This window comes from Microchirus variegatus (genome assembly GCF_963457635.1).
Source record: "Microchirus variegatus genome assembly, chromosome: 23".
Classification (NCBI taxonomy): Eukaryota; Metazoa; Chordata; class Actinopteri; order Pleuronectiformes; family Soleidae; genus Microchirus; species Microchirus variegatus.
In genome coordinates, this window is record NC_139824.1 from 15,363,885 (window position 1) to 15,376,383 (window position 12,499).

Below are 12,499 nucleotides of genomic sequence, written 5' to 3' on the forward strand. Positions count from 1 at the left end.
ATTTTGCATTTATTTTAAAACGGAATATTCAAACCACTTAATAAACTTATTGATATTATTTGTTGTACGCACTCTTTCTTGTCTGTTTGACTTCAACTTCTATTTCAGTATGTATAATATGCAGCCATGCATCATTAGGCTGCTATATGAATTTCAAAATAAGAGCTAACCAAAGCTAGTACTGTAGATAGTATAGGCTTTTGCTCATATTTGATTAATGATTGTATGGCATTACAGTTTCCACATTTATGAAGCTTTATTATACTAATCAAACTGAATTAAACTCAATACGCTGATTCGACAAAAACGCAGTATTGACGACAACTGGCTTTTATTTTGAAAGCCATCATGATGCAAAACTACGTTTGAGCCCAAACATGTCAACCCTGTTCTTCGTCAATTAATTAATGACGACGAAAAACCGAGAAGAAGGAATGCAGCTTCCACCAAATAACAAAAAAAGAAAAACCTCAGGGCTCGTCCGGGATTTGAACCCGGGACCTCTCGCACCCTAAGCGAGAATCATACCCCTAGACCAACGAGCCGACGTGCAGAGAAGCGGATGCCATTTCATTTAAGAATCTACCTACGACATGTACTGTTAATGTTTAAACTTTGCAACAATGGTCGATCTTGTACTATCTCGACAGTCGGCGACTCTGAAAGGGATCAGGATTATTTCCGATTCAGCCAAAAAAAAGACAAAGTGAGACGATTCGCCCATAGAATCAATATTTGGACTTTGGACGCTCAATATGTTACGTTCTTGGACGCTCAATATGTTACGTTCAAAATATTCAATCTTATTTATCCCTGATAAAATAAACAAATACTAAACGTGTAATTTAAGAGCCAATTTTATGTGTGGTGTGTGTTGGACACACATCGTCCACTAGGTGTAACTGTTGTGTTGGGGGGTTCACATGAATCTTGTTTGGCTAGGAACCTTCAGACAGGTAACAGGTGTTGCTAGTCGGAGGAGCACTAAAATAGTTTTTGACCGCTGTCGAACGCAACGTTATTTTTTTTATATTTCTCATGTTATTGTAAATATTTGGAAACAAATGGACACTAATTGGTTAAACATAAAGCAGCAGAGGACGAAGTTGGACTGTGTAATTTCTAAACACTACGGGGAATGGCGTAACGTTGCAACGAGCTAAGTGATTAGCCATGTCACTATTTATTGTTAGCCCGTATAGCAGTGGCTTACGTGGCTTTACATTTACAACTAAATTAAACCTTTAAAGACAATTCTTAATAAAATATTATACATATATATATATATATATAAATGATATATGACTAATAGGGCTCAGGCATCGCATTGCATTCTGGGCCGTGGCGGCCATGTTGATGGCTACGCGAATGTAAACAAACAGCAAGTGAACAAGGAGAAGAAGCAGAGTAGGGAGAAATCAAAGAAAGAACCAAAACAAGATGTTAAAATCCGGAAAGGATGTGGAATTACCCGGGATACGTTGAATCGGGAAGCCGGGGACAGGTATGCCACGACACACGAGATGCCTCCACACCGCAGCTGTCAGCTATGGCTGTCAAATCCCCTAACACTGTAACAGTCCCACAAGTACTACATATATATATATACACACACCAAATAGATATATTATATATTGCATAGATACCTATTTATTTATAGTATTGAAAGAATTTATAAGATTGTGGGTATGGATGTGTGGAGAGAAACAGCCTTGTTCGTTTGTTTTCGTGTGGAGTGCCCCCACTGCTGGGGCCTTGAAACGCCTCTGCAGTCAGCGGTGGTTTGTGGGGCAGGGACTCATCTTGTCAGCTGTTACTCTTCGGTGCAGTGAGCTCGCGTGCTGCCGACGTGGCGGGGCGGAAGAACAGAGAGGAGCCTGTGCTGCTGGTCCGCTGGCACCAAACGGGTGAGCTGCTGCACCGTCACTTTCACTAAAAAACTCACAACACTGACTTCGAGACTCTGACTTTCTATCATTTAACGCACAGTTTAATCTGCGACGGTGAGTCAAATGACAACAAACCTGCTGCAGCCGAGTAAAAAAGTGATATGACAGCACTAGTGTCTGTGTCACAGCAGCACAGTTCAAACTGTGTTTGTTTGCAACTCGTTACAAATGTTACAAACAAACCTGCGAATAATAGCACAATTGTATCGTGTAGGTAAAAGAGCAGTGGTCATTGTTGACTGCGTTGTTGTCATTGTTGACTGTGTTGTTGACACTGTTGCTCCTGTTGTTGTTTTCAGATTATGTTTTTAAAAAAAGAAAGAAGCAGATGAGGCTTTGATTTAAATCTTTAATTAAATACCTTTAAACTATTCTACACTACATGTTAGTTATCAAAGTGAAATAGTTGTCGTTGCCAATTTGTCCATACCAAAATAAACACTGGGCACAGATTATACTCAACTATTCTTGGACTACTACTAATGCTTAACTTGTTTTTCAGGCGAATTCCTTGTTTTCGTCTTGTTGGTTCAGTTTGTCACGGATAATAAACCAGAAATTCAAGTGACAGCAGCATTAAACTCGTGCAACAGTGATTATTGACAAGAGGATGACTAATCATGGCAAAGGTAGCACTGGAAACCACCACTAGATGGCGACATTGAATCAGATGAGGCAGATTATGCTCATTTTATGTCTCACTAGTTGTTAACCATTTACTTTTTAAAACCATTGTTTGCATTTTAAAATAAACTTCATCTTTTTAAATCGTCATAACATCACACATTTCAAGCTATTTCAATTTTGGATTTACAGTAAAGCCACAGCAGTGTTGTAATGTCTGCGTAAACAGTGTGTGATTATTAAACTCTGTCAATCTGTATCTGTGTAAAGCACAAGTTACACGACGACACTATTGACAGCAAAGTCTTTATATTGACCCAACAAAAAAAAACACAAACAAAAAGACAGATTGCAGGTCAAAAAACGTAAACTCTCATCTTCCAGATCATCATGTCCCAGGCTGGCCCCGCTGAAGCAGATCCCCCTGCAGATGCAGACGCCTCCCACTCAACCGATCACACTGAATGTGACCACTGTCATGATGGCGCAGCATCGCTCACACCACCACCACCATTATCCTCCTCCACCTCTACCACCACTACCACACCTGAGAGTTTCACCGTGTCAGAGATGACCACAGAGGACGCCGCAGTGACCACAGAGGACACCAAAGCGACAGCAGAGGACGCCGCAGCGACCACAGAGAACGGCACCGACACTTCACAGGGTCCAACCGACCAAGAAACAGCACAAGCCTCAGCAGAAGGTCAGCTGATCACAGAATGCGATCAACAAGTGAGTCTCGAGGCAGATGCAGACGCTCCAGAGGAGGATGTGGAGGTTTGTCGCTATAGTTTCTCTTTTCTTACATTTGCCTTTATTCTCCTTCATAGAATAGAATGGAGTATGTTTAATTGTCATTGCAAAGTGCAACAAAATTGATTTAGAAACCCTCATATCATTGCAAAAAGGTACAAGAGACAACAAGCACAGTAGATATTTTAAAGATCATTTTTAAAATAGACAGTGTTGGGAAAATGTGTTCCTCGTGGCAGAAAATGGCCGCTTGCCAAAAACTGCTGTAAAAATATAATATGTTAATATTTTCCACTTTAAATGAGTCAATCTTTTAAAGTTATTTCAGCCTGGAATATACATATCAAATATTAATAATATTTTTTAAATTTTTACCCTTTAAAGGCCATTTTGTTTTCACAACTCCACTGTTTTTTATTGAAAAACTGCTGTAAACATTATATCTTGATATTTTTTTCTCACTTTAATTAAAGTAAACAAGCAATTTTATTTTTTGAATAATTTTCAGTTCATTTCAATGATGAAAAGATTTTAAAAGAACATGCATGTGTTTGTTTTGGTGTGTTTGTTTGTGTGCAGACGTCACTGCAGGAGAAAGAAGAGAAAAGCTGGGGAGGTTGGAGCTCATGGGGGAAATCTCTCCTGAGCAGCGCCACCTCCACAGTGGGTGAGTGTCTTCTGTTTTTGTTCTTCCATCTCCTCTCTTCCTCATAAATCTTTTATTTATTTTAGTAAAAAATGTAGATAAAGTTGAGTTTTTATCTATCTGTGTGTGTGTAGGTCACAGCCTGACCTCAGTGAAGGTGAAGGCAGGAGAGGCTCTGCGTCTTCACAGGACGTCGGTCGGGGAGGAGGCGCACGAACAGGAAGAGGAAGAGGAGGTGAAGAGCGGCGAGGGAGGAGGAGGAGGAGGAGAGAGCGGAGAGGCCGAGTTGTCAAACTCTGTGGAGAATCCAGCTTCGAGTCCAACGACGGCGTCTGGCAGAGGAGTTTTCTCCACTATCACACACGCTGTGCAGAACACGGTGAGTGGATACACACACACAGATAAATGCACTCACACACATATACAGAAATATGTAAAGAAACACACACTAAACTAAAAGACGTCTGCATTTAAATCAAAAGACGTTTATGTCACTTAGGTTCATTTGAACATAGTAGTTAAGTATTTCAAACATGAGTTGCAATTATGGAAAAATAATAATAATCACAATTATTTCAAACAATTACTGATTTACTTTTTTGAATGAACCTTTTGAATTTACTTAAAAAAACTTTAATTTATATAGTAACCCCTGGGGCCGGGATACCACTGAATGGACAACATTCAAAGTGTTATTTTCAGAATAAAAGCCCCCCCTTATCAATTACTGATTGACCTTTTGAATTAACCTTAAAATAACTATAAATAATTGTATATAAAACCTGAGGATACCACTGAATGGACACTAAAATAGACATTAAAAAGTGTTATTTTCAGAATAAAAGCCTCCCCCGTTTTGTAATATTTATCATTTGTGTTTCCATTGTTTTTTTGTTGTTGTTATTGTAGTCATTTGGGGCCGTAATCGTTATTGACTAACTTATTAACTGATGTAACTTATTTTTATGTGATGCTGTCTTTTTTTAATCTCTTTTTATCATTTTGTTTTTTAAATCTTTTTATCCCTTTATCTCATGTCTCTTTCTTTGTATAGAACCGTTTTATTATGTAATGTAAAAGCATTTTTATTTTTAAAGGTGCTATACAAATAAAGGTATTATTATTATTATTATTATTAGTATTATTATTATTGAAACACAAGTTTGGATTAATTCACAGCGTTAACTGTGAGGCACAGAATAGTACATTTGAACTTAGCGATAGATGCAGCGTATGTCATATACAACCACACTCAACTACCATCTGAACTAACCCTTTAATTTAATCTCTATTAACCGCCATGCAATTATGTTTTTCCTGTCTGTCTTTTCAGGGTAAGTCGGTGATCAGCGGAGGTCTGGACGCCTTGGAGTTCATCGGGAAGAAGACGATGACCGTTCTGGCCGAGAGCGACCCAGGTTTCAAGAAGACCAAGACGCTGATGCAGAAGACTGTATCGCTGAGTCAGGTGTGGACGCTTATACACCGTGTGCCTTGTTTTTCTTTTCTGTAAGTGTTATCTTAACAGTTTTGTTTTGTTGTGATTTCACAGATGCTGAAGGAGGCCAAGGAGAAGGAGCGGGCGCGACTGAACAACCAGCCGATAAGCGCTCCCACGGCTCACTACGGCATCCTGTTCGACGACTACCAGGGCCTGTCGCACCTGGAGGCGCTCGAGATTTTGTCCAACGAGAGCGAGGGCAAGGTGAGGTTATATACGCTTTCTTTTACTTGGGTAGAAACACAATTTAAAAACGGCGAACGTGACACACGTCTACGCCTCTGCTCTTTAGGTTCAGGCGTTCCTGTCTGCGCTGGAGGAAGAGGAGCAGGACGAGGTGAAGAAGGAGCTGATTTTAATCAAAAATATTTTCATCAAGCAAGAAGAGGAAGAGGAGGAGGAGAAGGAAGAAGTAAAAGGTGGAGAACAGACGAAGGATAACGGTGATCTAAGTTCCCAATTACACTGTTCTACTCCCCTGTGTGAGTGACTCGGAACAAGCACCCAGACCTGCTGGAGGTAGACGTGGCTCCTGAACACTGACCCAGGATCAGTTTAGTTTTAGTTTATTTTTACTCTGACACACAACAGAGACTTCAGGATCAGACGTTTTTATTTAATTTTGGTTTCATTTTCACTTGAGGATCCTCACAAGAATATTCTAGATTCTTTAGTTTCTTTCACACAGATCATCATACACAGTCTATGGCCATGGCTACTTTTTCTATTTTACTTTGCATGTAGCTTCTTTTTTTCTTGAAGCATCTTAGAGAAGTTCATGCAGTCATAGAATGTCTCCATGATGTGGTGAGATCTTTGTGGCTCACGTCATGTTGCACAATGTTCCTTTTAGAGCTGCAACTAACGATTATTTACGTATTCGATGAATGGTTTGGTCCATAAAATGTTAAAAAAAACCGTTGATCAGTGTTTATCAAACCTGGAATTGACGATATTCTCCAACGTCTCGGTTTTGTCCACAAACCAAAGTGGTTTTAATGATTTCTTTGTTATGTGGAGCAAAGAAACAAAGAAAATATTCACATTTAAGAAGCTAAAACAACTAGAAATCTTGTTTAAAGCATGAAAAAAGCTTCAAACCGATTAAACAATTATCAAAATAGTTGTCGATTAATGCTATTGCAGGTTGTAGGTACTGTATACGCAGGTTTCAGCACACACACACAGTGTCTGATCCAGTTGGTGGTGTTCAGGGGCCAGCGACGCTTAAATAATCAATCACATCACATCATGTTAATGCTGCATGTGTGCGATACATATGGAGGTTCTGCTGTAAGGCAGGAGTTCACATTAATTCAGCATGAAATCAGACGAATCAGAGACTCAGCGGTGCTGCTCGCTGAAGGCAAACTGAAATATGATCATTATAAACTCAGCATGGGGGGGGGGGCGCGTTACTGGCATGTGGTAGAAATCTGTTCAAATTTGCTGTGAACTACTTTGAACGTGCTGTGTGTGAAGTATGCTTACATTGTGTGTGTGTGTGTGTGTGTTTTTTTCTTCCAGGTGCTGATGGCGAGGAGTTTTTGAGCGTTCTCACTGAGCTGCTGTTTGAGCTTCATGTCGCTGCCACGCCAGACAAACTCAATAAGGTACAGGCAAAAACACACACACACACGGTCTGGTTTTGCATTGTTTGTGGGGACACTCATAGATATAATGCATTCCCGAACCCCTTACACGACACAACCAACCCTAATTCTAACCCTAAAAACAGGTCTCAACCCTCAAAAAGCCTGTTAAAGTTCTAAATGACCACACAAATATCGATTTGAAGCTTTTTTCATGATTAAAACATTTCTGATTGTTTTAGCTTCTTAAATGTGAATATTTTCTTTGTTCTTTTGCTCCACATAACAAAGACACACACACACACACACTTGTACTTGCTGCATACTGAGGACCAGCATTTCCACTTTATAAATCAACACAAATACAACTATCTACTTCATGAATGACATCGCCAAAGAACTACTGGGTGCAGTACCATAAAATGTCTGCAGGCGCCGCCCCAGAGCAAAAAGTGTGTGAATCCACCAGGGCTGGAAAACGGGTTCTCTGTTAAAGCCTGAGTATAGCATGTTTACAACCTAAGGAAGTGATTTCAATGAAAACAAAGTGAGGACCGGCCAAAAATGTCCTCACTTCGTAAAAATGGCCTCACTTTGTTGGTTAAAAACGCTCACTGGTCCTCAGTATGCTACAAGTACACACACGATTTCCCTAACACCTAACCCTAGCTTTTAATCAACCTTTAACTAATTACCTAACCCTTAACCTAAACGAACCCCAATTTCTAAAACCAGGTCTTACACACATACACAGTCACATATGCCACACTTCCAGAGTTATTAGCTAGTTATATAGCTGCATTACTACTATATAATCGTGTATTTGCATATAGATAGCATACGTCAGGATGGTGATTTTCTGCTAATTAATGCGTCTCCAGGCTCGGATCAGGGCCCACGATTGGGTGAGCGAGGTGGAACGCCGCGTCACTACAGAGACAGTTGGCACGGAAACGCCGGACCAGCAGGCGGCAGAGGCCACATCTGTAGAGAGCGAGATGAAGGAGGAGGAGGAGAAGACGGCGAATGAGGAGGAGCATGAGGAGAAGAGCGACTCTACAGCTTTTGATGTAAGGTCAACTCTTTTTGAAACTTATTAAAATGGAACACACTCCTGCTAATTTGATTTTGTGTGCGTGCGTGTGTGTACTTTCTAGGCCGTGTACCTGTCATCAGTCGGCAGTCTGGCTGAAGTGACGGCTCGCAGTATCGAGCAGCTCCACAAGGTGGCAGAGCTCATCCTCCACGGCCAGGAGGAGGAGAAACCAGCCAGAGACCAGGCACACATCCTCACCAGGTATGATGTACAACGCATAGTGACGAACATATCAGTGCAAATATGAACAGAATTAGATTCTTATGTGATAACGTTCTTTTTCTTTTTATTCCAGGTTGACGTGTGCCATGTGTCAGGAGGTCGAGTGTTTGGCCAAGAAGTTCTCTGACACGCTGCTTCTCGTCGGGGTAGGTGACACTGACTGTGTTTATGTGCTGGTGTGTGTATTTGAATATGTATACTATACATTTATTGCACTCGCACACAGTGAAAGGACAAATGTGATGCCAAATAGTTTTTCACATTTAATGCTCATTTACTCGAGTGTCTCGTTGGCTGATGAAGTAGCGACGGTGTATGTTTGTTTCCATGCCAATAGGAGGTTGATGTCTCGATCTCTATGTTTGTCTTTGTCATTTTTGATGCTTTTAAAAGTCTCTCATTTGCTCCCTGTTATTAGGGCCAGAGGAAAGCGGAGGAGCTGAATCCACTGGTGGACGACGTTCTGCTAGAGGTGAGATCCACGTGAAGTTGATCCTCTTTATAACTCATCTGTGCAGAATGGAAAAAATATTGATGTTTCAATCTCAGTCTCATATCGACCGTCGTTGTTGATAGTCGACGTAAATGGGAGAATATTCAGTCATTATTATGCAGTAATTATATACGTTATGATATTTCACAGGATTTCAAAATAAAAGTGTCTGTTATGATATGGAACGATAGCATATTTCAAAAAACTTTTATCATTATTATTGTTAAAAAAGTACAACCCTTCCATATGGAATATTTGTATCTGTAGTATATTTGTATCTGTAGTATTGGCCATGGCGTATTTGTATCATGGACTAGAAATAAAGTATTATTGAAATTAGTATACTACAGTATATAGTTTATTTACTAAGATAGTATGATTGTCCCTGCCATATGTTAATAATAGCATATGGACAAGCTGTGATTAAAACACAAAACAAGCTTGTTTATATGTGTATATGTGTGTTTGTATATATATATATATATATATATGTATATGTATATGTATGTGTGTGTGTGTGTATATGTATATGTATGTATATAATACATATATGTATATATGTATGTATATATATGTATGTATGTATACGTATATATGTATATACATACATACATATATTATATGTATGTATGTATATATATATATGTATGTATATAATTTATGTAATAATGTAATATATTTAAAATTGTACTACTTTTTTAACCTAATATATTATGATAAAGTTGTGAGTTTGAGACCTCTGGTTTATGCCATGCAGTAAAATTCGAACAGAGGAAGAATAAAATGTGCATATATCATAATAATAATAATAATGATGATGGTTGTGTCCTCCGTGCAGGGCTCCAACAGCACCAACTACATCCAGAATGCATTTCAGCTGCTGCTTCCCGTCCTGCAGATCTCGCACATCCAGAGCCAACACTGCCGACCTGCCACAGAACAAGCGGCACAGACACAACACTAACACTCTGACACACACACTGACAGATCATCCACTTAATATATCTGTTGTTGTACAGCAGCGACTAGGGATTAGAATATTATTGTGTGCTTGTATCGGAAGATGTTTGTAAATGCTGAATATAATCTTTAAATGTAATGATTAAGTTAACAGATACATGTAGAAAGGACTCGCGTACAGTACAGGAGGCCTTTGTGTGTGCGCGTGTTTACTCCGTCTTGTATGTGTGAATGTTTTAGTTTAGTTTATTGCAGTTGCACCAAATGATGTTCTGAGCTGTAACTCATGATGTCTCACAAACAAACAAACGGTGGTTTTTGCACCATGTCCAAAAAATACTGAACCAAAAACAAAACTGACGTCTGAAGGATTTAATTTAAGACCAGAATTAGTGATGATACACTACATTTTTTTTTTTACATTGTTTTTTAATGTTAAATTAAATTATTAGCTTATATTTTCCCACTAGTTTAGGTAAAATTCATCTCTACGTTTGCTCAGTTTTGCTGCTACACTGTAAAGAATATCTTTACATCTTTACTAACTTTTTACTTTGCCAGAATTATTACGTTTATTTCCCTCCTCATCCTGAAATCTGAACTATCAAACATTTTTCCACTTTTGTTTCTCTCCTTTTATTTGACCGCCCGTGGAGTTCAAGCAGAAATCCCGAGTCTGTTTCTTTTTAATATCGACTCCCAGCTCCCAGCCTGCAGTTAATTGGACCTCTTTAAATCCCATACTCTCTTCTTTAAGTTTTCTTTTTAAGAGATGCTTTATTACAGACAGGGAAGCTGCTTTTATTTAACAAAGACAACATAAGGCAGTTCTGACTTAACATTGGAGCCAAGACTTTTATTTAACAACGGACACACACATGTATTAAAATTGCTCTTTAATAAAATGCCCTGAGACTGAAATAAATCGGTTTTAACCATCTTCTCTGATTTTTTTTTTATATATATATATTATAATAATTATTTTCAAGTGTGAGAAGCAGTCATTTTATTTTTCACTTGAAGTCCATGTTCCTGCTTTTCCTCTTGCTCTTCAGTGATGGAGGAGGAGGACGACGGGTGGCCGTGGAGATGCAGGTTTGCTAAAGACACAACAAAATTACTCTTTATTCTCTGGTTAAGACGCATAAAAATGTAAGATTAAATGAAATCCGTTCATTCGTCCTTTGATGAGATATCATCAAATATGATATATAAAAGTACTATAAAATCTACTTGAGGATTGTATGTTGTATTTCACATACTATACTAAAGTGTATTTATTTAGTTTTATTCAGTAGTTATACTTTGCATATTTAATTAATTTTAATATTTAATCCTTTGTTTTAAGCAGATGAAGGAAGTTGTCTCACACTAGGACCCAGAAGAAAAAAAAGGGCGGAGTCTATAAAAAGTCTCACCTGAGTTTACTTCCTGTTTGCGGAAACTGGCAGCTAGCTCTTTTCGTTTCACCTGGTAAGGTCAATTTAATGTTACTGGGTGTTTGAAAGTAAATTAGTAAATTACTTAAGCGATATAAATACTGTTATATTATGTTGATGAGGCTTGACAACCGACTTCATGTGTGAACGTAACTTTACGGTTCGTCTGCTCGACATACAACAATAACGCAGAGCAGAATCCTAGCTACGCTTCTTGCTAACTTACGTAAAGCGTCACTCACCTACGGGTACCTGTAAGGCTCACAAGCCTATTACGTTACACATACTTAGCTATATGTTGAGCTATGTTAGGTTAAAGTTTGTGTTTTTGTTAAATTCTGGTCCTTAGTTTTATAGATTCCAGTTTCCTTTATGTCTCTGACTGCGGGGGGCAAATTGTGTTCTAATCCAGATGGTCGATTGTTTATTATTATTACATACATACTGATTTTTATAAATGTGTTTCATTATAGTGCACTTGTAAGGGCCTTTTGTGGATTTGATTCTACCTGTGGGGCATTTTAAAGGTTGTAGAGAAGCCATATGCTTTTATTGTGTAGCCTCTTTGTGCTTTTTGTGAGTTTACCTTTAACATTTCCGTCCAGCAGAGTTTCCGCCTCTTCTGAAAAAGTGAATATTGAGACTGTAAACACAGAGACTCACAGAAATTGCCTGAATGTGTGCTGCTGTGTGTGTGTATGTGTGATTTCCTACCTCGAGAGTGAGCCTCTTCTATTGGTGACAATTCTGCAAGTGGAGGAAAAAGCAAAGGATTAAAACAACCAGTCAATCAAGTCATTTTGTTTGGATTACAAATCGTACAGTATTTTTAAGAACTGACCTGAGCAAGGCTGTGAGCTGTAGAAGTGAAGGCCTAAGCACATATGGGACAATAAAAGATTGTTATTCTTGTATACATACATATTATATATCGTATAAACACTCGGTGCTTTGTGTTTCACAGCCCTGGCATCTGTTTTGCATTAGAATAAAAAGTGGGCTGATCCTAAATGGACCCAGTTCAGTTAATTTAACGCTATCAGGGATGTGTATCATACTGTGTCTTTACTTTACTTTACCATTGCATTGCTGAACAGCGACGTTCCCATAATTGTGCGTCGTTCGAATTCCTGCAAAAAAGAAAAATCATAATTTCCAAACATCCAGTATTAAAGTAACCCCAATATTGTGTCGAGTGTTTATTGATCTCTTACTGCGTGG

The 12,499-nt window shown here is 38.7% G+C and overlaps 1 protein-coding gene across 4 annotated transcripts; it reads left to right on the forward strand.

The window, feature by feature from the left end:
* Positions 1 to 1,461: 1,461 nt before the first annotated feature.
* Positions 1,462 to 10,769, forward strand: fam114a1 (family with sequence similarity 114 member A1). 4 transcript variants are annotated; one of them, XM_083909492.1, is made up of 14 exons: positions 1,462 to 1,504; positions 1,830 to 1,907; positions 2,958 to 3,353; positions 3,909 to 3,996; positions 4,110 to 4,354; positions 5,309 to 5,443; positions 5,528 to 5,680; positions 5,769 to 5,958; positions 7,004 to 7,089; positions 7,950 to 8,138; positions 8,226 to 8,365; positions 8,460 to 8,532; positions 8,805 to 8,858; positions 9,718 to 10,769. In XM_083909492.1, exons 3-14 carry the CDS (start codon positions 2,964 to 2,966, stop codon positions 9,841 to 9,843), a joined length of 1,869 nt encoding a protein of 622 aa, XP_083765618.1. In that variant the 5' UTR covers positions 1,462 to 1,504; positions 1,830 to 1,907; positions 2,958 to 2,963; the 3' UTR covers positions 9,844 to 10,769. The 4 variants fall into 4 exon arrangements, with proteins under 4 accessions (XP_083765618.1, XP_083765621.1, XP_083765619.1 ...); XM_083909495.1 differs by having other exon boundaries at positions 5,769 to 5,919; XM_083909493.1 differs by lacking the exon at positions 1,462 to 1,504 and having other exon boundaries at positions 1,741 to 1,907.
* Positions 10,770 to 12,499: the final 1,730 nt, after the last annotated feature.